This window comes from Pelodiscus sinensis, chromosome 3, assembly GCF_049634645.1.
Source record: "Pelodiscus sinensis isolate JC-2024 chromosome 3, ASM4963464v1, whole genome shotgun sequence".
In the NCBI taxonomy this organism is placed as follows: Eukaryota; Metazoa; Chordata; order Testudines; family Trionychidae; genus Pelodiscus; species Pelodiscus sinensis.
Genome location: NC_134713.1, coordinates 31,987,261 through 32,009,986, shown reverse-complemented (window position 1 = coordinate 32,009,986; position 22,726 = coordinate 31,987,261). Strand labels below are relative to the sequence as shown.

The 22,726-nt window shown below is 44.0% G+C and overlaps 1 protein-coding gene across 1 annotated transcript in view; it reads left to right on the top strand.

The window, feature by feature from the left end:
* The window catches only part of DCDC2C (doublecortin domain containing 2C), a 128,476-nt gene that overhangs the window by 8,935 nt on the left and 96,815 nt on the right, over nt 1–22,726 (top strand). Inside the window, exons 3-5 of the mRNA XM_075923537.1 lie at nt 10,877–10,953; nt 15,433–15,564; nt 22,470–22,607. Coding sequence (XP_075779652.1) covers nt 10,877–10,953; nt 15,433–15,564; nt 22,470–22,607 — 347 coding nt within the window. The remainder of the gene's footprint in view (nt 1–10,876; nt 10,954–15,432; nt 15,565–22,469; nt 22,608–22,726) is intronic.

Sequence of the window (22,726 nt, the reverse complement as noted above, 5' to 3'; positions counted from 1 at the left end):
AGGCTTAGGGCTTTCTTCCCCTCCTTCCCACCCAGGAGGAAGCCATGCTGGTGCTCCAACTTTGTGCCAGTGCAGTCTCTCTGTTGTGGGGAGAGGGCAGGAAGCTGAGCTTGAGCTACAGACCACCTGCAAGGCATCTGCGGACCACTAGTGGTGTGCAGACCCCAGTTAGAGAAGCACTGGGGTAAATCTAGGGGTTCAGACAGTGGTGGGATTTGGCCTAGAACAATACCTACACATTGTTCATAGGACAATACAAACCTGGGTTTGATGATTTTGGCTGGCATCCACTGCAGAGGTGGTTAAGACAACTGAGAAATTCATGGGGGCTGAATGAATTATCTACAGGTGCCAGTCTAAGGTGGCCAGTCTCTGAGTTAGCTAGCCACATTTACGAGGGCAATGAGAGATGATAATCCACTAACCCAGAGAGGGTCAACTGAAATTTTACCCAATTCATGGGATCCCACACCCAGAACAGGGGCCCCGAAGTCCCAGGCCTACAAGGGACCTTCATTGCCCTCCTGTGAATGGCCTTGGTAAGGTATGGATTCAGGCAGCCTGAACACATACAATGGGGAATGCCCCATGATGGAATGTGACACTGTAATAAAGGGGCTAGAGCCAGGGAATTCCCATCGGGGACTGAGTGCTCCTAAATCTTCTCAGCACAAAGATGAGGGTAGGAGCAGACTTGGGGTAGTTTTGATCTTGTTTGTAGAGGAGACTTGAAATAAAAGGTAAAAGAAAGAATGATAATTGTGTGACAGGGTGTGGTCACAGAAGATCTCTTGAGGCTGCTCCCGGAGTGCTGATAAAGCCACTGACACTTGCCTCCTTGCTCTCCCGGGCTTCTCACTATCCTGTTCTGCAGGGCCAGATCTCCTGGTCTCTCCCAGCTAAGACGCAGAGCTGAGATTCTCTCCTGCCCTCCCAAAGAGCGATGGAGACACTGAATTACTACAGCTCTTAGGAGAATGCAGTTCCAGGCAGAGCATCCAGTAAACCAACCGCCAAATGGGATCAAAATCCCAAATAAATCTGTCTTTCGCTGTGTGAGAGTTTCACACTAGGGATGTTAGTGTGTAGTCAATTACATGACTAACCAGTAAGCCTTGGCATATCGGTTAATCCTAATGACCAGGGCTCGACAAATCAGTGTATCTACTCGCCTGTGGCAAGTAGATTTCAGCCGGTTGCTCCTTTCACCGGCGGTGTGCACATGCGCAATGCGGGTCTGGTGCATGTGCAGTGCGAGGCTGGCGAGTAGATTTTGCCACGGTTTGTCAAGCCCTGCTAATGACTATACTCACTCTCCCACCTGCTCCTTCTGTATCAGAGGCAACAAAGGGTGGGGGAGGTGACATTTAAGCCGGCTCCTTATGTGTACTATCTCAGCACAGAGGCAACAGAAGAGAGGGAAGGCAGGTGGGAGCTGTAACGGATCGGGCCGGGTCTGGGCACAGCTGAGGGCATCCGCTCAGGGTGAATTGCTCAAATTCGGGGCTCCTTACAGCCCCCAGACTGGAGACCTTTCCAAACAGGCCACAAACCAGTTCCACAGAGCGCTTTAGCTGCCTGCCTGAAGCCTCACGAGCAAAACCCCTCCAACATCCCAGCAATATTCGCGCCCCAGATGGCCCCAGGCCTCATACACAGGTGAGGGGTCTAGAACCCAATCTCAACTTCCCCGAACAAGTTCTGTCTGGTTCCAAGAAACTAGCCACAGATCCCCGGTCAATTTACCCTTTGGATCTTATCCACAAATCACGCTGAGCCAATCCTTTAGAATCTACCATCTAAGAGTTTATTACTACAATAAAGAAAAGAATGAGAGTGAGGTTGCTAAAGTATCATACATTACTTGCATCGAATCTCTCAGTTCTCGATGCAGGCTCTAGCAGAGATGTTATAGCTGCTGGCTTAAAAGTCCTTGTTGTGCATCCTAGGTCAGGATGGGTCCATAGTTCTTTCTGGCTCTTCGATCCCTGGATTGCTGCCTCTGGGATGAAGGGCTGAGCTGAGTACAAGATGGAGTTGGCCACATGGCAAATTCGTACCTCCTTCCTGGTCTCTTATTGGCTGCAGAAGGTCACCTGGCCAGCGGCCTATCCCTGAGTTCCCTGCTGTAGCCCTTAGGTGTCATTCCTCATTCCCGAGGTGTGTCCTTGGCCCATTGAGTGCTATTGTCCCACAGAGCCTCGCTAATTAGCATGTCCATAGGCTGAGCTCTGCCCATTGCTCAACCACACACAGAGAAATATTTAATACTCACACAAAATACATACTTATAACTTCACATGCAGACATTATACATTTACATGAATAACATATATACAATTAGCAGACAGTAAGCTTCTATTCAACATCTTGCGTGGCCCCCTTTATACTACTTTTGGGACCAACAAACCCCCAATGGGTGCAGAAGTCACCCAACTGCTCCCCTCGCAATCCAATAATGTGACAGGAGCCAATACATGCAGAGAGCTGTCTGTGCCCCCTTTGCTGCCTCCAACAGAGGTAGCAGGGAAGGGAGGCAAGAGAGAGCTGGTGCTAGTGGGGAGCCAGCTTAAAAAGCTGATCTTACCGGTAATGACTTTCCCTGGACTCGATGAGAAGGTTCCTGGCAGAGTTCCCCTAGGGAGGGTTCTGGCTCAGCAAGAGTAAGCCTGGGTCCAGCTGGAAGAGGGTATTGTAAGACAGGTCCTAATCTCTTAGGGTACGTCTACACTACATGCCTCTGTCGGCAGAGGCATGTAGATTAGGGTTGTAGGCAAAGGTAAATGAAGCCGCGATTTAAATGATCGCGGCTTCATTTACATTTACATGGCTGCCGCGCTGAGCCGACAAACAGCTGATCAGCTGTTTGTCGGCTCGCCGCTAGTCTGGACGTTCCCCCTGTTGACATCAAAGCCCTTTGTCGGCAGCCCCGGTAAACCTCATTCCACGAGGAATAACGGGGCTGCCAACAAAGGGCTTTGATGTCGACAGGGGGAACGTCCAGACTAGTGGCGAGCCGACAAACAGCTGATCAGCTGTTTGTCGGCTCAGCGCGGCAGCCATGTAAATGTAAATGAAGCCACGATCATTTAAATCACGGCTTCATTTACCTTTGCCTACAACCCTAATCTATATGCCTCTGCCGACAGAGGCATGTAGTGTAGACACAGCCTCTGGGTAAGTCTAGACTGTGGTGCGAGCCCTTTAAATAGAAGCAGTTAAAAGGGTTCGCAGCTTCTGCCCAGCTGCCGGAGCGTTCCCTAGGAGCCATGCACAAGCCTTTTTAACTGTTTCTATTTAAAGGGCTCATGCCTTCCAGGTGGCTGCGCTGCATGGCAGCCACCGGGCAGGAGCAAGCCCTTTAAATAGAAACAATTGAAAGGGCTTGCAGCTCCCAGCCCCACATTAGCCCATTACCTGGAGCCAGGGACACCAGACCTTTCAGCTACTTCTATGTAAAGGGCTCCCACCTTCCCCGCAGCTGTCAGGCAACAGCCCCAGGAAAGGTGCGAGCCATTTAAATAGAAGCAGTTGAAAGAGCTTGTGTATCCCTGGCTCCCAGGCAACAAGTGAGGCCGAGAGCAGTGAGACCTTTAAATAGCAGGAATTGAAAGGGCTTGTAGCTCCCAGCTCTGGCTAATGTGATGCCTGGGAGCTGCAGGGGAGGCCCGAGCCCTTCCTACTCCTGTTATTTAAAGGGCCCTGCCTCTGCCCCCCCGATGCGCCGCCCCTCTGCCCCGCCCCTTCCAGGGCAGCCCATGACCACTTCAAAAATTTTTGAAGTGGCCCCCGCTCAAAAATTATTGCCCACCTCTGCTCTATCACTATAGAGCATGTTTTCTAATCTTTTAATAATTTTTATCTCTCTTCTCTGAACCCTTTCCAATTTGTCCACATTTTTCTTGATTTGGACACTAGAACTGAACTCAGTATTCCAGCAGGGATCACAGCAATACCATATACAAAAGTAAAATAATAATCTCTTCTCTCATTCAGGATTCCCTTTGTTTTATGCATCCAAGAATTGCCTTTGCCCTTTTGGCCAGTGTCAAACTGGGAATATTCAGCTGATTATACACTGTGGCCCCCCACCTTTTTTCCAAGTCACTGCTTCCCAGATTAGAGTTCCCCGTCGTGTAAGTATAGCCAGCATTCATTGTTCCTAGATGTATGTCTTTACATGTGGCCATATTAAAACATTTTTTTCTTGTACTCATCCTACCACATGATCCAGATTTCTCTGTATTAGTGACCTGTCCTCTTCATTATTTTCTACTCTCCCATGTTTATGTAATCTATAAATTTTATCAATGCTGATAATGTTAAATAGCAAAGCAAGAAGTGATCCTTTCTAGATCTCATTAGAAACATACCCACTTAATGATGATTCCCTGCTTACAGTTACGTCTATTGGCCACATTTTAGCCAGTTTAATGTGTGGCATGTCAATTTTATATTGTTCTAGTTTTTTAATCAAAATGCCATATAGTACTAAGTGAAATGCCTTAAAGATGTTAAAGATATTACTTTAATATTATTACTTTTATCAGCCAAACTTGTAATGTAATAAAGAAAATAATTCAAATTACTTTGACAGGGTCTATATTCTGTAAACCCGTGTTGATTGGCATTCATTGTATTACCTTTCTTTAATTCTTTATTAATCTTCCCATTATTTTGCCAGAGATTTTTTTTGCCACTTATTTTCAGGCAGAACGGCTCTTGTGCGGGAGGGGGTTTTTGCGCAAGAAGGAGCAGTGTAGACTGCTCCTTCTTACGCAAAAGCCCCTTGAGCAAAAATGGCGGCTCATTAGGTATGCAAATGAAGCACGGTGATATTCATCACTGCACCTCATTTGCATATGTTCTTGCAGTGTAGACATAGCCTAACTGTTGGAAGAGCCAATTGCTATGATGGGTTACATCCTCCGCAAAGTAATTAATTACACTGAGGTTGCATAAGTTATAAAAAAAGGCTAAGATTTAATCAGGGTATTTTTAATAAAAGTCATGGACAAATCACAGGCAATAAACAATTCATGGCTTGTGATCTGCCCAGGACTTTTACTATAATTACCCCTGACCTGAATTTTAAATGCTCTGGGAAGCCCCTGGGTATTGCTGCTCTGGGAGTCCTGGGGGCTTATGGTTAGCCCTTGCTCCAGTAGTGGGAGCTCACTGCCCTGGCCACCCACTGTTCTTACGGCCCTTGGATACTGCTGCTCCCACTACCTCTGGGGATACGCCTGGGACTGCTATGCTGTAGGCACACTGCCCCTAGGATTGCTCATGCTCCGGTGTCTCTGGACTTGGGCCACTCCAGGGATTGCTGCTGCTTGGTGATCCCTGGGACCACCACACTGGGCTGCCCAAGCAGCAGCTGGTATAGTTGGCCTTGGGCCTCCTCCAGCCATGCCCAGTATGGCTACCTCCAGGGCTGTCCCAGCAGTTTGGCCTGGGGCTAGCTGCTGAGGCAGCCTTGAGGTTGGCCACACCAGTGACTGCAGCTGTGGAAGTCAGAGAGGTCCCAGAATCCATTACTTCCATGACCTTTGAGACAGACTTGCAGCCTTAGTTAATTTATAACTTAGAATTTGGCCACTAGTATCTGTGTTACTATCTTTGTGTTCTGATCCACATATCTCTCTCATGTGTCATACTCCTTTCTCAATGTTTTCTTAATGACTTTTAGCACTTCATTTCTTGCTGTTGTTTATGTGGGTAATTTTCATACTGTTTGATGCATTTACAGTTTTATGAGCCGAATATGTATTACTTGGTGCCCTATTAGTGTCACTGTGTGAATCACACTTTATACTACCTGAGCCTGTTTACTCCTACTGTCATCTTAGTTTGCTGTTGCATGTTCTTAGAATCTCAACTCTAGAATTCAAGTCAAGCAGTTGGGAGTCAAAATGCAAATAGATATAAAATGGTCATTTTTTAAGTACTTGGGGGTGGAAGGTGAGAGTGTTTTTAGAAAAATCAGGAGAACTTAATATCAGTGTTCTGAGGTGATTACAATGTTCTAAACCAGTGGTTCACAACGCGGTGCCTGTGGGCGCCATGGTGCCCACTGGGGCATTTATGTGTGCCTGCCGAGTGACCAGGGCTGGCCCGAGCCTTTCTTGCACCTGGGCACCTGGCGCACGCGCGGCTCCTTCCCTGGGGGCGCCCGGCAGCCCCAAAAGGTTGGGGACCACTGTTCTAAACTATTGTGTGAGACCCTGTTTAAGTCTTCGTTTCTCACATCTTGGGTTAGAAAGTGTTGGAAACAGCCGTGGCTGCTTAGTCTCTCAGGGTATGTCTACACTACCCCCCTAGTTCGAACTAGGGGGGTAATGTAGTCATTCAGAGTTGCAAATGAAGCCTGGGATTTGAATTTCCTGGGCTTTATTTGCGTGATGCCGGCAGGCGCCATTTTTAAATGCCGGCTAGTTCGGACCCCGTGCCGCGCAGCTACATGCGGCATGGACTAGCTAGTTCGGATTAGGCTTCCTATTCCGAACTAGCTGTACGCCTCGTGGAACCTCAGAGAAAGGAGCTTATTATACTACTTGACAATGATCCCTCTGGTTTATCAAACTGTGTAAGCAGTCTCTGAACAGAATCCTTTCCTGGAAGGATGGTGGATGATGAAGGCACTAAGACTTGAGGATGGGTGAGGTCAGTGGAGCCAAAGCCTCTGCTTTCCACTGGGCAAGGTGGAGGGAGGGTGGCTCTGTGCTCCCAGAAGGGCCAGGGCCGAGAGCAGCCCTTAGCACCGCCCAGAGTGTGCAGCATAGTGCTCCAGCAGTGATTTAAAGGGGCCCAGGGCATCTGCTGCCTTTGCCTTCCCTGTAGGCAGGTTTGGGAGAGGTAAAGCAGTGAAAAACTTGTGGCTCTTTGAACCTCTGACAGTTTCTCCAATATGATATTAATTAAAATGTAACCATTGGATGTGATGAACTGCAAAGATAATCTAATTGTGCCCCACCAAAAACTAAATGAATACTTTGCCTTGATTTTCAGTCAGGATGATAATATGGAATATGTGTATGAAGGCAGTATGGCTGAGACATGAGTCTCCAGAAATGGAAATTAGCAAGTCTCAGGTGAAAGAAGAACTTAAAGAGCTTGATACACCCCAGTTAGAGGGATTAGATAATTTCCAGCCCAGAGTACTGAAAGAGATGGTGCATAAGATTTGCTAGTCTGGTAGCAATGATTTTTAATACATCTATTTAGTGGAAGAACCATATGACTTGAGAATAGCGAACATCATACCTATATTTAAGAAGGGGGAAAAATCTGATCCAGGCAATTAGATTTGTTAGTCTGATCCTAGTAGTATACAAATTAGAGCAAATGAAGAAGGAATCAATAATTAAATTTATGAAGGTAAATGGCAAAGGGAATGTAATGCAACATGGGTTACCAAATGTAGATCAGGTCAGATTAACCTGATTTCCTTCACTGAGGGTACGTCTACATAGCACGCTTATTTTGATATAAGCTATTTCGGATTTTTTTTCTGAAATAGCTTATTTCGAAATAGCACATCTAAATAGCACATCTACATTTCAGGGAAGCCTCAAAATTAGTCTGAGGCAGGCTTCCCTAATGGGAATGTGCTACCTTAAATTAGAGCCCCAGGAGGCACTGGGGAGTAATTACTTTGAAAGGTCTTGGGGAGGAGCTATTTGAAAATACCAGCTATGGAGTGTCCACACTACTGCTATGCCGAAATAGCTATTTCGGAATAGGCGTTATTCCTCGTGGAATGAGGTTTACAGATTTCCAATTGCTGTGTAGATGCTCGCATTGTGATTTTGAAATAACTGTGCTGTATAGATGCACCCACAGAAAATAACTGACTTTTAAACAAGGGAAGTACAGCAGATTTAATATACTTGAACTTCAGTAAAGCATTTGACATAGTACTACATGCAAAGCTGTTGGTTGAATTAGGGAAGATGGGGATTAGTATAAAACTTGTAAGGTTAAGGTAACCATATTTCCTGCTGCTGAATATGAGATCCCTGGTAAAATTATTTGAGTAATGGGACTCAGTCAGAACTATGCAATACAGATGTTCAAATTATTATTAAATTGATGAACCCCTGTTAAAAAAGAAATACTGTGTAGTTGGATTATTTTTATTTACCTTATTTTTAAGGCTTAGAGTTCACACAGGGTGGGGTGACACAGACATAGTCTTGTACACCTCTCTCTCTCCCTGCGCAGCATCAAAAGGCTAACACCTCCAGGCTGTTGCTGTCCAGTGACGTAACCAAGCCACCTCCTGTACATCGACTACAGCACGGAGAGGAAGGGATTAAGCCATAAGGATGCATTGCTTACCAGGGCTAGGAAAACTGACTGCAGGGGCTTCCACGAACCTGGCTAGCCAGGTGGCTCAGCAGGGGAGGGTGTGTAGGAGAAGGAGCAGTCCTGTGCTTCCTGGGGGCAGGACCCAACATGGGTGAAGTGCTAAGCCCCTATCTAGGACGACTGCTGGGAGCCTGTAGGGATGGGGTATGATCAGGTGGAAATTGCTTCCTCCCCGTCACTCCAGAGCTTAGATGAGGGGCAGAGAGGCTTCCCTGTGCCAGTGCTGTGTATAGCTTGGCACATGTAGGGTTTGACTCCTCCTGGTCAGTGCCCTGGGGCAGCGGATCTTGATCTTTCGTGGAGTTTTGTCCCAGCCAGAGGCGCGGGGCAGGGAGGGGAAGGAGGAGCCTGCTAGCCAGGCTTTGGTGAGCTGAGCACTCCTCACAGAGTGGGATGTGCTCCACCCAGGGGGCATGTGGAGGAGCAGCCGGGCTACGGGCATGAAGGGGCCAAGCAGGGAGAGAACAGCAAGAAAGGAACACACAAAGGTTTGATGGATGGGCAGCAGAGGCTGCACATAATTGGCTGGTGCCTGGAACATGTCCACACTCACCAGCTGGCGTGGTGCGCAGCTAGTGCTGGCCAAACAGGATGGGGGGATGGAGCCCTGCTGGCTGACAGCTGGCATGCAGCAGGGTTGTGCTGATGGACCAACAGGGGGAGTGGCTGGATCCATGTGCTGCATCTCTGCCCTGCTACTAGCCTTGTACACCTACTCCCATCATCAGCCACTGGACCCCTTCCCACCCATTCACCGCTGGTGAGTGGTTGACTGGTGTACAGTAATCTGACTAGCAGCAGGACCTACCAATACTGATGTGAGAGAGACAGAAAATATAGGATAATTTGCCCATGTTTAAGAAAAAGTTGGGACATCTGCAAGAAAGATTAAATAAGGGATTGTCTCTTTAAAAATGGGCGTCTGGTCACCCTATGTAAGGTAGATGAAGAACTGGCTAAGGGGAAAAGACAGGGCTTTGTACTGAAAAGTGAACTACTAGGAAAATTACTAGTGGAGCACCTCAAGAACTCAGTCAATGACTTTGGCACAAAAAGTAGGAGTGTGCTAATGAAATTTGGTGATGCTGCAAATTTGGGAGGCCTGGTCAATTCAGAGTAAGATAAGAATGTTATTCAAGAATATCTGGATTATTCTGAAAACTAGAATTACAGAAATGGGATGAAATTCAATAGTATACAATGCAAGATCATGGACTTAGGTTCTAACAACAAGAATTTCTGCTGCACTTGGGGGTTGGAAATGACAGAAGAGGTGAGACACCAGGATGTCTGGATCAATAGAAAAATGACTGAGCTACTGATGAACTACATCTGGGAAAATGACAGATATGATAGTAGGATGTATCAGGAGAGGCATTTCCAGTAGAAATAGAGAAGTATTCATGACATTGCACAAGACACTTGCAAGACTGCGTTTGGAATACTGTGTACAATTCTAGTCATCTGTGTGCAAGAAAGATGAATTCAAACTAGAACAGGCTCCAAGAAGAGCTACTTGGATGCTCAGGGGAGCAGAGGGCCTATCTTATAAGAAGAGACTGGAAGAACTCTGGTTGTTTAGTCCAGCAAAAAGAAGGCTAAGAAGGGATACAATAGCATTGATAAATGCATCAGGGATGGTGAAGATCTGTTTAAGCTAAAGGACAGTTTTGGCACCAGAGAAAATGGATATAAACTAGGCATGAAAAAATTCAGTCTGGAAATTAGAAAAAAGTTTGTAACCTTCAGAGAGTGAGATTCTGGAACAGCCTAATGGGAGCTATTTTAAAACGGAACTGGACAAATATGTGAGTGTGATTGTATGAGAGAGTTATTTGTGATGGTAGAAGGCAGGGATCATCAGCTCTGGGCTTGCTCCCGGTTTATGTCTTATGTTGTTATCAATTGTGTGTGTCTTTTATTTTCTTCCTCTGAAGCATGCATCAGGGATGGCCATTGCTAAATATGGGATGCTGGCGGAGGTGAGCAGGTTTCTTGGTGGCACCAAAAATTCTCTGTCTCAGTGCCTGGCTGGCTGGCTTTTGCTCACATATGAAAGGTCTAAATGATCACCATATATGGGATCTGGAGAGAATTTTTCCTCAGGTCAAATTGGTTGTGATGTTGGGATTTTTTTCACCTTCCTCTGCAGTATATTGGTGTGGGTCACTTGCCAGGATTATCTGGTTATAACTCACTTAATCATTTCCTTGCCATTGTGGGGGCCTCAGTCATTGGTGCCTCATGTTCACTGCCTGTCTAGTCTCCCATCATCTATACTGTTTAGTCTAGTTTTGGTTGTTGAGTTTAGTGATGTTGTTGGCCTTTTTATACAGGAGGGCAGATTAGATGATCTGGTGGGTTCTCCTGGTATTAAACTCTAAATGACTTGATGCCTCTATAACACTTGAACCTGGATCTGCCATGTGTATATCTGAGCAGCACTTTTAAGAATGGAATGTTTTAAATGTCCCACATAATGTGTGTTTTATTTTTCTTGCAGATCAAACCAGTAGTTCATAGTACAATACGTGTGCCTTCCAAGTGGCATTTGATCTGTAATAAGCCACGTAATATCAAGTAAGTAGGTTGTGAATCAAAACTCTAGATTTAGTTTTAAATATTCTGCACCCATAGTTCATACGCATCTCCAAATGTCTAGTTCAGTAGAAAGATAAAGTACCATATTCAGCCTTGATTTACACATTATGTAACTCATATTAATTTAAATGTAATTTGAATTATGTGTGAACCAGAGCAGAATTTGGTTTCCTCTGTCATTGTAGTGGGAGGGAGAAGTGTGAGAAGTGTATTCATTATAATTATATTAAGTGACTGATTTGTTTGAAAAAAAAGCATATTATTCTAGGGAGTTATGTGATATAGATTTTATAAATCACAGATAATATTCTAAGAGGATACTTAATATTTTAAAAAATCTGTATTAGAATTACTAAAATAGATTTTAACAACAATGAATTGCCATGAACGGAGAGATCAGAAATAAACAGATTCTCATAGGGGTAAAGAAGGATGGAGTTCCAAAGGGATGATCACACTTGAGATTGGTCTGTGATGAAATAGACAGCCCTCCATACATTGTTGGTAAGGAGGTGTGTTGTATGGCTGTACTGCCTCCACTGTGTGATGCTTTTCAGGAGGGAAACAGTGCAGTTCTGTTGTTCAAGAAGCGGGGAAGGAAACCCGGACTGTGGAGGAGTCAAACATTATGATGCCAGTTTAAGTTTAATTTGAGAGAACTACGGTGATAATACTGCTAGGTTACTTAAAACGATGAACATTCCAAGAGGTATAGCTATGGAAATGGATGCTTATTTATATACATAACTCCTAAACAGTGGATGTTTTCCATGAGTAAATTAATATAACTGAATTTAGAGATAAAAATAATCTATTAGGTCATCTAGTCCATTCCCATGACAATCATGGCTTGCTTGGTCTAATCTGGTTTTAAATGTTTGAACCCCCCAAATCATCCATCAGGGGGATTATTTTAGAATTTTCTCTCTCATTAACACACAGTTTTTCCTTTGTGTAGGTTATTTTGTTCTTAATTTTATCCTATAAAAATTATAACCACCTATAATAGATTACAAAAGATAATGGTATTTAAGATGTACTATGGCAACATTTTTGGGGGGAATAAATCTAATTCACTGTTTTAAAGCATGGTGTCGGTTTTATATTAATTTAATGAAAATTCCACTAGATGGCCCCAAATATCTTCCAAAGCCAGCCTTCATTATTTTAAAATGTTAAAGTGGCATCCAGACACAAATATTTGCTCTTGACTGAAATCTGACATACAGTGCTATTCATCCCAGAAATTTATTATTACAGTAAAACTCTGATGGTCCGGCATCTGATGGTCCGGTACTCCTGATGGTCCGGCACCATCAGGAACCCGGAAGTGCTCCGGGCAGCCGGACCATTGGAGCTGCTCTGCCCCCAGCTTCTCCGATTCAGCCGCTGCTAAAACTGACCAGCGGCTGAATCGGGGAAGCCGGGGGCAGAGCAGCTAGGGTGCTGCCGCATAGGTCCCGTAGCGCTGCCCCTCGGGGCTGTGGGACCAACCTGGCAGCACCCCAGCTGTCCCCAATTCAGCCGCTGCTGAAACTGACCAGCGGCTGACTCCAGGAAGCCCCAGGCAGAGCAGCTCTGCCTCGGGCGTCCTGGAGTCAGCCGCTGATCAGTATCAGCAGCGGCTGACTTGGGGACAGCTGGGGCAGAGAAGCTGGGTGCTGCCGGGATGGTCCAGTAGTGCCGAGGAGCGGCGCTGTGGGACCAACCTGGCAGCACTCTAGCTGCTCTGCCCCAGGCATCCCCAAGAGCAGCTGGGGTGCTGCCGGGTTGGTCTCTCCGCGCCAAGGGTCGGCGCTACCAGACCAACCAGGCAGCACTCCAGCTTCTCTGCTGCAGGCGTTCCCGATTCAGCCGCTGCTGTAACTGACCACCAGCAGCTGAATCAGGGACGCCTGGAGCAGAGCCAGACTATCATAAGGGGGGCTATGACGGGTCTGGGGTGGCATAGCCCCCCCTTCCGATAGTCCGGCACATCTGATAATCCGGCACCCCCTAGGTCCTAAGGGTGCCGGATTATCGGAAGTTTACTGTATTATTATTATTATTATTATTTTATACTGTTTACAAGTATTGTTCATGTGTCCATGAGAAGCATTGACGATACAACAGTATTTACCTACAGTCTATGGTACATATAACTTCAGTATGGATTTACAAGATATAGTGCACAGATATTCTGAGGCTATGTCTACACAGCGGCGTTATTTCGACATAATGTCAAAATAAAGTCAAGCTGGAGGACTTCTACTCCCAACTCCTGTAACCCTCATTTTATGAGGAGCAAGGGAAATTGGAGGAAGAGTGCTCTAACTCGGACTTTCTCCTGTGCTGATAGCGCCAAAAACCTAAATAAGCTATTTCAACTTAAGCTTCACCATTGATGTAGCTCAAGTTGTGTAGCTTATTTTGACTTTAGCTCTGCTAAACATGCTGGACATGTAGACGTGCCCTTAGAGTAACAAGGTATAATGGGGCAAATTAAGAGTTAGAGGTATGGGTGGAAATTCCAGTGCATAGGGTATTTATAACAGTTAACTGAAGAAAGCACATATAATTGGTAATTAATTAACTAATCGTTACAGTGTTCAAATGCGATAGATGCCCTGAATTATAGGTAACAAGTGACATATAATTTAAATTCCCATGTGATGTGATAAAATAATGTTGGGATAGGGAAAAATAAACATCAGGGTAGATTGTCTCAGGCATTGCAGCAGCTTTTCATTGCTTGGGCAGCATAAAGTGACTGAATTCCAGCCTGCAGAGACTTCTCCTTGCATAGAAGCACTCTCTGCTGGCTTAAAACTCAGAGGGTATGTCTACACTACCACCCTAGTTCGAACTAGGGTGGTTAATGTAGGCAACCAGAATTGCAAATGAAGCCCGGGATTTGATATGAACTGGGCCATTTGTACCTCTCAGAGGGTATGTCTACACTACCCTCCTAATTCGAACTAGGAGGGTAATGTAGGCATACCGCACTTGCAAATGAAGCCCAGGATTTGAATTTCCCGGGCTTTATTTGCATAAGCCGGGCGCCGTCATTTTTAAATCCCAGCTAGTTCGAACCCCGTGCTGCGCGGCTACACACGGCACGGAGTAGCTAGTTCGGATTAGGCTTCCTAATCCGAACTAGCTGTACTCCTCATTCCACGAGGAAGCCTAATCCGAATTAGCTACTCCGTGCCGCGTGTAGCCGCACGGCACGGGGTTCGAACTAGCTGGGATTTAAAAATGGTGGCGCCCGGTTTATGCAAATGAAGCCCGGGAAATTCAAATCCCGGGCTTCATTTGCAAGTGCGGTATGCCTACATTACCCTGCTAGTTCGAACTAGCGGGGTAGTGTAGACATACCCCTTGTTATAGAGCTTTTGTGCAGGCTGCAGTCATCTGATACCAATGCTTAGGGCCCTACCAAATTCATGGGATGAAAAACGTGTTACTGACCATGAAATCTGGTCTTTAGTGTGCTTTTACCCTATACTATAGAGATTTCACAGGGCAGACAGCATTTCTCAAATTGGGGTCCTAACCCAAAGGGGGTTGTGGAAGGTGGGGATGAAAGGTTATTTTGGGGGGATCATGGTATTGCTACCCTTACTTCAGAGCTGCCTTCAGAGCTGGGTGGCTGGACAGTGGGGGCTGTTGGTCAGCCAACCAGCTCTGAAGACAGTGCCCCACTACCAGCAGTAGAGAAGTAAAGGTGGCAATACCATGCCATGCCACCCTTGCTTCTGAGCTCCTGCCTTCAGAACTAGTTTGTCAGAGAATGGCAGCTGCTGACTGAGGGCCCAGCTCTGCAGACTGCAGTGCAGAGGTAAAGGTGGCAATACCCCACCATGCTGTGATGTAAAATACCATCATCCCAGCAGATATGCCCTATTCTCTGCAGAGGCTGAGACTTCTTTTGAGAAGGGAGCCCATAGGGCTGAAGGTCCAAACAGAAAAATTATTTTTAGAAACCAGCATTGGTCTATTATTCTCTGTGACTCCTTCTAAGGAGCAAGGGTCAGCCAAAAAGTGATTCCAGCCATTCTTAAAAGGTTGAATAGGAACAGCTTTCTAATAAGGGCAGCAGTGAAGAAATCAATCGATTCTATTATCTCTTTTAAAGGATTGTACATTATTTCCTCTGGGAATTGTGAGGACATCTTTGGACAATATGGAGAGAAAGTAATTGAATTTTCAAGGGCTATATTCTTCTTGGCTTCTTCAAGTGGACATATTTCACTGACTCTCCCATCATGTGAGACAGAAACATATTAAAGGATACAATTCTGTCTTTTTATGGATAAGTTTTCAATATTTTATGTAATGGACTAATATTTAAAATGCATGGTTGAAATCTATATGTCTACATTACTAATGATCCAGATTACAGAATGTTGTCAACTAATATTTTTAGTTTTTCTTTTGTCTATGTATTTCACTACTGGCTTTTTTGTCTTTTGGCAGTGTTTTCGCAAATGGAGATATGCTCAGACCACCTATAAAATTTATTATACCCAAGTTTACTCTGAAAAACTGGAATTGTGTCCTTGCACTAATAAATGAAAAAATCATTCCTCGCTCCGGTGGTGTTCATAGGTAAGGGTACAACTGGTAATTTAATACAGCTAACAAAAATCCTGAGTCTGGCAGTTTAAGGTTCTCTTTGTATTCATATGCCACACCAGTTATTGATGACAGTTTAATGTTTGGATTATGTATGAAAGACAGTGGGATATCAAGGGCACAACCTTTTCAGGTTTCTGAGAACTTGCGTTTTTCATTGCATTTTGTTCGGGCCCTTTTTATTTATCTACATTTAATAAAAGTTCATAGCAGTTGGTTTGGTTCATCAGGACGCCAGTGTATGTACCATTTTACTTTAAAAACATGGAGTTCTGTATTTAGTACAGGCATTAATGGGTGAGTTCACATGTTTTCTACTCTTGAAAAAGAACAGTTTTAATGGAAGAGCTGGGGTCAGGAAAATAAAATGGACTAGTGTTAACATGATGGGGAAAAAGAGTTTAACACATGCTTTAATTGTGAAATACTGAGTCAAATTTAAACTGGTGTAAATACAGCTGACTTCCTGTTTGACTAGGGTGATTGTTTAGTGATTATTTATTTTTGGTATTGATCAAGTATGCTAGGTGGTGTTGAAACATGAAAGAAGGCAGAAACAAAGACAAAATCATGCTCTGAGGAAGTAGGGATGTAAAATTTCGATTATTTGGCTAATAGAATAGTCGATACAGTTTGTTGTTGCTGTTTGCTGCAGGGCTGTTGTTACACTTCAAAGGCTAAAGCACTGCGGGGAGCACGGGGCCAGGGGGAATTCAAGCAATCCCCTGCTGGCCCCATGCTCCCCACGGCATTTCAAAGTGGCAGCACATCATGGAGCCAAGGGGTCAGCTGGGGACTCAGAGTCTCTAGCTGATCCCGGGCTTCATGCGGTGCTGCCACTTTGAAATGGTGCAGGGAGCCTGGTGTCAGGCTACACACAGAGTTTCAAAGCAGAAGCACCGCAGGGAGCTTGGGGCCTGGCCTCAGGCTTCCTGCGGTGCTGCCACTTTGAAGGACCCCATTCTCTTCCCCGCTCTTGCTGCCTCTTTCTAATAGAAGGGCTAGTGGAGGAAGCAACTAGTCAACTAGTCATTCACATCCCTATGAGGAACTTGCAGTGTATAGACAGAGAAATGAATGAGGATGAAGTGTCCACACCATAAGCAGATTTCTGTCTCTTATCCAACTTAGTGGTTCAGAAATAATCCATACACTCAAAGCACCCACTTAGGAAACGGTGTTAACCGTGAAGCCATTTTAGTGGTTACATCAGAAAGTATATTATATCCTTCTCATATATGGTAATTAAAAATGACTCAACCATTCCTTCTCAAACTTTCCAGGAATATGACCCAGTAGGTTAAGTGTGGAAAGTTTTGGCACTGTAAGCAGTTTCATTTTGGTGTCAGGGTATAGTATTGCAGGGGTCTTTGCCCCAGTACCATTTGTTGATCTTTTTCTCTGTTTCTGTTCAGATCTACGTCTCTGGTTAAGTCATGTCTAGTCTAGACCCCCTTCTGAGGTAATAAAATTCCAAACAAAAGTTCCCATAAACAAAAGGTTAGACTCATTGCATGAAACCCAGAAAGAACCCTTGTGATCATCTAGTCATTGCAGGCCACAACACCGCACCTATGCTCTCCTGTAATACGCCCTTGATCTCTGGTTGAGTTATGGAAGTCTTCAAATCCTAGTTTAAAGACTTCAAGCTGCAGAGAATCCATCATTCAGTCTAATTCAAATTAGCAAGTGACCTAATGCCCCATGCTGCAAAGGAAGAGGACTCTACCCCCGCTCCCTCCGCCCTGTGGTCTCTGCCATTCTGACCTGCGTGAAAACTGCATGAAAACTTCTGACCTGCATGAAAACTATATATGGTGATTAGTTAGACCTCTGTAGTAGTTCTTCATCTAGTTTCATATCTCTGACTGCTGGAGATATTTGCCAGTAGAAATTCGGTATGCCATTGTAAGCAGTCTCATTATTACCATCCCCTCATAAACCTATCGAGCTCAGTCTTAAAACAAGTGAGGCTTTCTCCCCCCCGCTTACTCCTTTAGAAGGCTGTTCCAGAACTTCATTTCTCTGGTGGTTAGAAGTCTTTGGCTAATTTCAAGTCTAAACTTATTGATGGCCAATTTATATCCATTTGTTCTTGTGCCAAAGTTGCCCCTTCACTTAAATAACTCCGCTTCCTCACTGGTGTTTATCCCTTTTATGTATATATAAAAGCAGTCATATTTCCCTTAATCTTATATTTTGATTAGGCTAAAGAAGCCAAGCTCTTTTTAAGTCCCTTCTCGTAATGTAGATTTTCCATTCCTTTGTAATTGTAGTAGTTCTTCTCTGCACTGGCTCTTGTTTGAATTAATCTTTCTTAAACACGGGAATTGCAGATGAGGTCTGACCTGTGTGATGTATGGTGGTAATAAGACTTCTCTTTCTTTACTTGAAATACATTGTCCGATGCATTTTAAGATTGCATTAGCCTTTTTCATGACTGCATCACACTGACAGCTTATAGTCATTCTGTGATCAACCAGCAGATTTACTCTGCCACTTCCAGCTGATACATCCCCAACTTTTAGCAAGAATTCTTATTGTTAGGTTCTTGGACTCTCTTTGTGGCTCCTCTTCAGCCTGCTATACAGGCTCTCTTCCTGCCCCTTCTTCCTAAAATAGTGATAGAAATGTAGCCGTGTTAGTCTGGTGTAGCTGAAACAAAATACAGGACTATGTAGCACTTTAAAGACTAACAAGATGGTTTATTAGATGATGAGCTTTCGTGAGCCAGACCCACTTCCTCAGATCAAATAGTGGAAGAAAATAGTCACAACCATATATACCAAAGGATACAATTTAAAAAAAAAATGAACACATATGAAAAGTGTCCTTTTGTCCTTTTCATATGTGTTCATTTTTTTTAAATTGTATCCTTTGGTATATATGGTTGTGACTATTTTCTTCCACTATTTGATCTGAGGAAGTGGGTCTGGCCCACGAAAGCTCATCATCTAATAAACTATCTTGTTAGTCTTTAAAGTGCTACATTGTCCTGCATTTTGTTCCTTCTTCCTAACACTACTTCAAGGACTTCCACAGACGTTCTTTGTGGTTTCTTCAGAAAATGCAAATAGAGTCTTTTCATCCCTTTCACACTGTCTCCTGACCCTAATTAGTTCTGCCTCTTCTGACTAAGTTGCTGTTAATTACTGTGGAGATGGGCTGATGGAACAGGGCTAGCTAGCTCCATGCCTCTTGACCTGTAAAGGAGTGGGCCAGCCTACGACAAGCCTAAAAGGGAAATGTTTGTGAAAGTTACAAACATCTGAAAACCTACAATTAATCTGTTTTCACCACTACCTTATTTATTCTTCTGTTTATTGTTAGGAAGTGTGCATATTCAGATTTAGCTAAATTGTCTGCTACACATACTCACTACAGTATTTCAGATATTCATAACCACTAATTTAAAACATTTTTTCTGGTAGCAACAGCACTACTCTTCACAGAAAACTAATATTATGCCAAATTTGAGTTTTCTGCACCAGAATTTTGAAGTCTGAGATGTATGCACATAGATTTAGGCATCTACCTATCTGCATTTGGAAATGTCTGATTTGCACACGTTGAAATTATTGTATGCAAAATGAACAAAGACACACATTTTTTTGCAATGGAATTTGGGCCTCTTCCTTTAAAACTAGAGGGGCAAATTGTCAGTAGTTCCCAGTTCCTGAACTTCCATAGCCTTAGTGCTTTGCAAGAGGTATGCAGCATTTTCAGGGAAGTAACTCATGGTCCTCAAAGGTTTGCTGTTTTTGTGTTCCAGTATGTGCGTGAAAAAAAAATCTTGGTCAGAATGAGAGTCATTTCCCCCATTTTATTATAACTCCAAACTGTCTAAATAGATAGATTTTACTTTGCTTTTATAAGAAAATCCATCATTCAAACAAAGCATGGATATGTTTAGTCAAAACAAGAACTTTTTAGAAAATAGTACTAGGTCCTCACTTAGTGAAATTCGGCATACCTTCACTTAGCTGCACCCATTTACACAAATTGAGCATCTGATCCATTGTGTGTATACCAGCCTCGCTGCTCCCATTGGCTCCATTTCACTGTTTGCAGCCAAGGGGAACCACAGAAAGCAGTGTGGGCTGGTCCGCTGCTTCTTGCGGCTTCCCTTAGCTGCAAATGGCAAACTGAAGCCACGAGGCTTCATGGCTGCAGCAGACAGTTGTAACCCCCTTTTTCCTCCCCGGGTTACTTGGGAGCAGGTCACATTCACAGGTATGCCTGGGCGCCTGATGGCTTTAACATAAAAGGAGATCCTGAGTACCCCAGTGGTGATGTTGTTTAATTGGGGAAACCCTATCCACCCCCTTGCTGCTGTCCCTTGCTCATAAACAACATATAATGGCGGTACCTCCACCTGGCTGGCCCTGTACACACATAATGGTGTGCCTTGGGAGCCTCTAGGAATAAAATTATTCCAGCAATAAACTGGATCATCTAGCTCCAGAACAATTACAAATCATAAATAGTATATATCTGATAGATTACAGTAGAAAGAACAACCTTTACTTAACAATTTAAAGAAACAGGCTGTGTCTACACTGGGCCACTTATTCTGGAAAAGCAGCTGCTTTTCCGGAATAACTTGCCAGCTGTCTACACTGGCTGCTTGCTTTTCCGGAAAAGCAATGACGATCTACTGTAAAATTGTCAGTTTTTCCGGAAAAACTATGCTGCTCCCGTTTGGGCAAAAGTCGTTTTCCGGAAAAACTGTTCCAGAAAAGGGTCAGTGTAGACAGCACAGTAGTCTTTTCCGCAAAAAAGCCCCGATCGTGGAAATGACGATCGGGGCTTTTTTCCGGAAAAGCGCGTCTACATTGGCCACGGACGCTTTTCCGGAAAAAGTGCTTTTCCAGAAAAGCATCCTGCCAATGTAGACGTGCTTTTTCTGGAAATACTTATAACAGAAAACTGTTCCGTTTTAAGCATTTCCGGAAAAGGGTGCCAGTGTAGACGTAGCCACAGAGTTTAACAGATTAACAGTGAATAATACTAACGAAGTACACAGAAAATAATAGGAACATATCTATTTGGCATTTGCACTGCCATCAAGTATGCACTCCTCAGGACTCACACTACCATACATTTGCTTGCGTGGGCGCACTTGAAGATTTTGCAGCTGGAGTGGATGATTCTAGTCTCCTTCTGTGTGCTGGGTGCAGAGTAGTACTTCTAGCCACAGGTACAGCCAAAGGGCAATCAGAAGCAGCCTGCAAGATTCCAGTCCCAAAGGCTCAGAATCCAAGTCTGTACCTGCAACCTAACAGCTCCTGGACTGGATAAAACTCCTCCACAGCAGCCTGGCTCCTTTTTTCCAAAAATAAAGGGAAGAGTCCACCGACTGCTGAGAGTCTCTTTCCACACACATTGAGAGATCCATACCTCCACAACAAAACCAAGTAACTTCCTTCCTGGTTTCTTCAAGGGCTCATGGGAATTGTAATCTCTGGGGCTGGATTGTGGCACACAGGATCTTCCCAGAGAATAAGCAGAGGCATCTTTAGTAAGGGGACTAAACAGTAAATAAATAAACTGGAGCAGACAGCAGTTTTCTCAGAATAGATTTGCAGATCATTTTGAGAAACACTGCTATAGTGTTTGCTCTATAATTGTAATGTTTCCTTTTCTATTGCATCATTGTCACCATCATGATGGCAAAGCCCAAAAGGACGTGACCTTCTTGCATATCAAGTGCCACTTGGATTGATTTCTGGCTGTATCCCTAACTTGAATTGACTGAATATTCAGATTATGTACATTACTGGCAGTATTGTCATTCCATGGAAACTTCTTATAGACCAATGATCGCCAGGGCTACGTCTACACTGGCCCCTTTTTCAGAAGGGGCATGCTAATTTTGAAAGTGGGAATAGGGAAATCCGCGGGGGATTTAAATATCCCTTGTGGATTTAAATAAACATGTCCGCCGCTTTTTTTCCGGCTTGGGGAAAAGCCGGAAAAAAAGCATCTAAACTGGCCCGATCCTCCGGAATAAAGCCCTATTCAAAGTAGGAATAAGAGATCCTCCAGAATAGGGCTTTATTCCGGAGGATTGGGCCAGTCTAGACGCTTTTTTTTCCGGCTTTTCCCCAAGCTGGAAAAAAAGCGGCGGACATGTTTATTTAAATCCGCGGGGGATATTTAAATTCCCCGCGTATTTCCCTATTCCCGCTTTCAAAATTAGCATGCCCCTTCCGAAAAAGGGGCCAGTGTAGATGTAGCCCAGTAGTGTAGTACTCTTTGGTATATGCACTTTGGAATTCTGTGGTTTTTCCATTCTAATGATATGTCCATGCCAAGAATGTTGGTGAAATTGAATCAGTGCTGTGGGAGGTGGTTGCTGGGTTTGGCTTCAGTTATTCCAATTTCTGATCTTGTTCTGCCACTTGATACGGAGCAGCTGACAAGAATTGAAAATGTCAATCCAGTGTTCTTCAGCTTTCCTCAGTTCCCATGTTTCACTACTGTGATGATTTGCAACTTCATAGCAAGTTTAATGTCACAATGACCCCATGGAGATTGCTGAAGGGTCCAAAACACATCACCAGCTGCTGCTACTATAATGTCTACATTTTTTAAACATCATTCCACACTGTCTGCGGTGCTCCCAAATATATAAATATCTCATTCTTATTTAATAAATATTTAATTTGCTTTCTAAGCTTTGCAATAAAATGTTGAATTGTCTTCCAGTTTTGAAATAGTAACTTAATTTATGTGTGTAATTCCTCCGTTTTCCTGAATAACAGCAGTAAGGTACATTGAAAAAACCCTGAAACTTTCATTGCAAGTCTGAGTATTGCATTATACTCTATTCATTGTTACTTTATAATGTTTATTTCTATTTCTTTTGCTTACAGGCTGTACACATTGGATGGTCATCCTGTACGGAACGCAGATGGCTTAGAAGATAATCATTATTATGTTGCAGTGGGTAAAGAAAAGTTTAAATCATTGCCATACTGGCGTTCTTCCAGAGTTTCATCAGAAGTTCAGCGGTAAGATCTTTCTAACTGTAATCTTAATTTGGAAGGCTTGATCATACAAGATGCTGAGGACTTTGACAGTAAACCAGCAAAGAACTTAAAGCATGAGCTTAATTTTAAACATGAGTTAT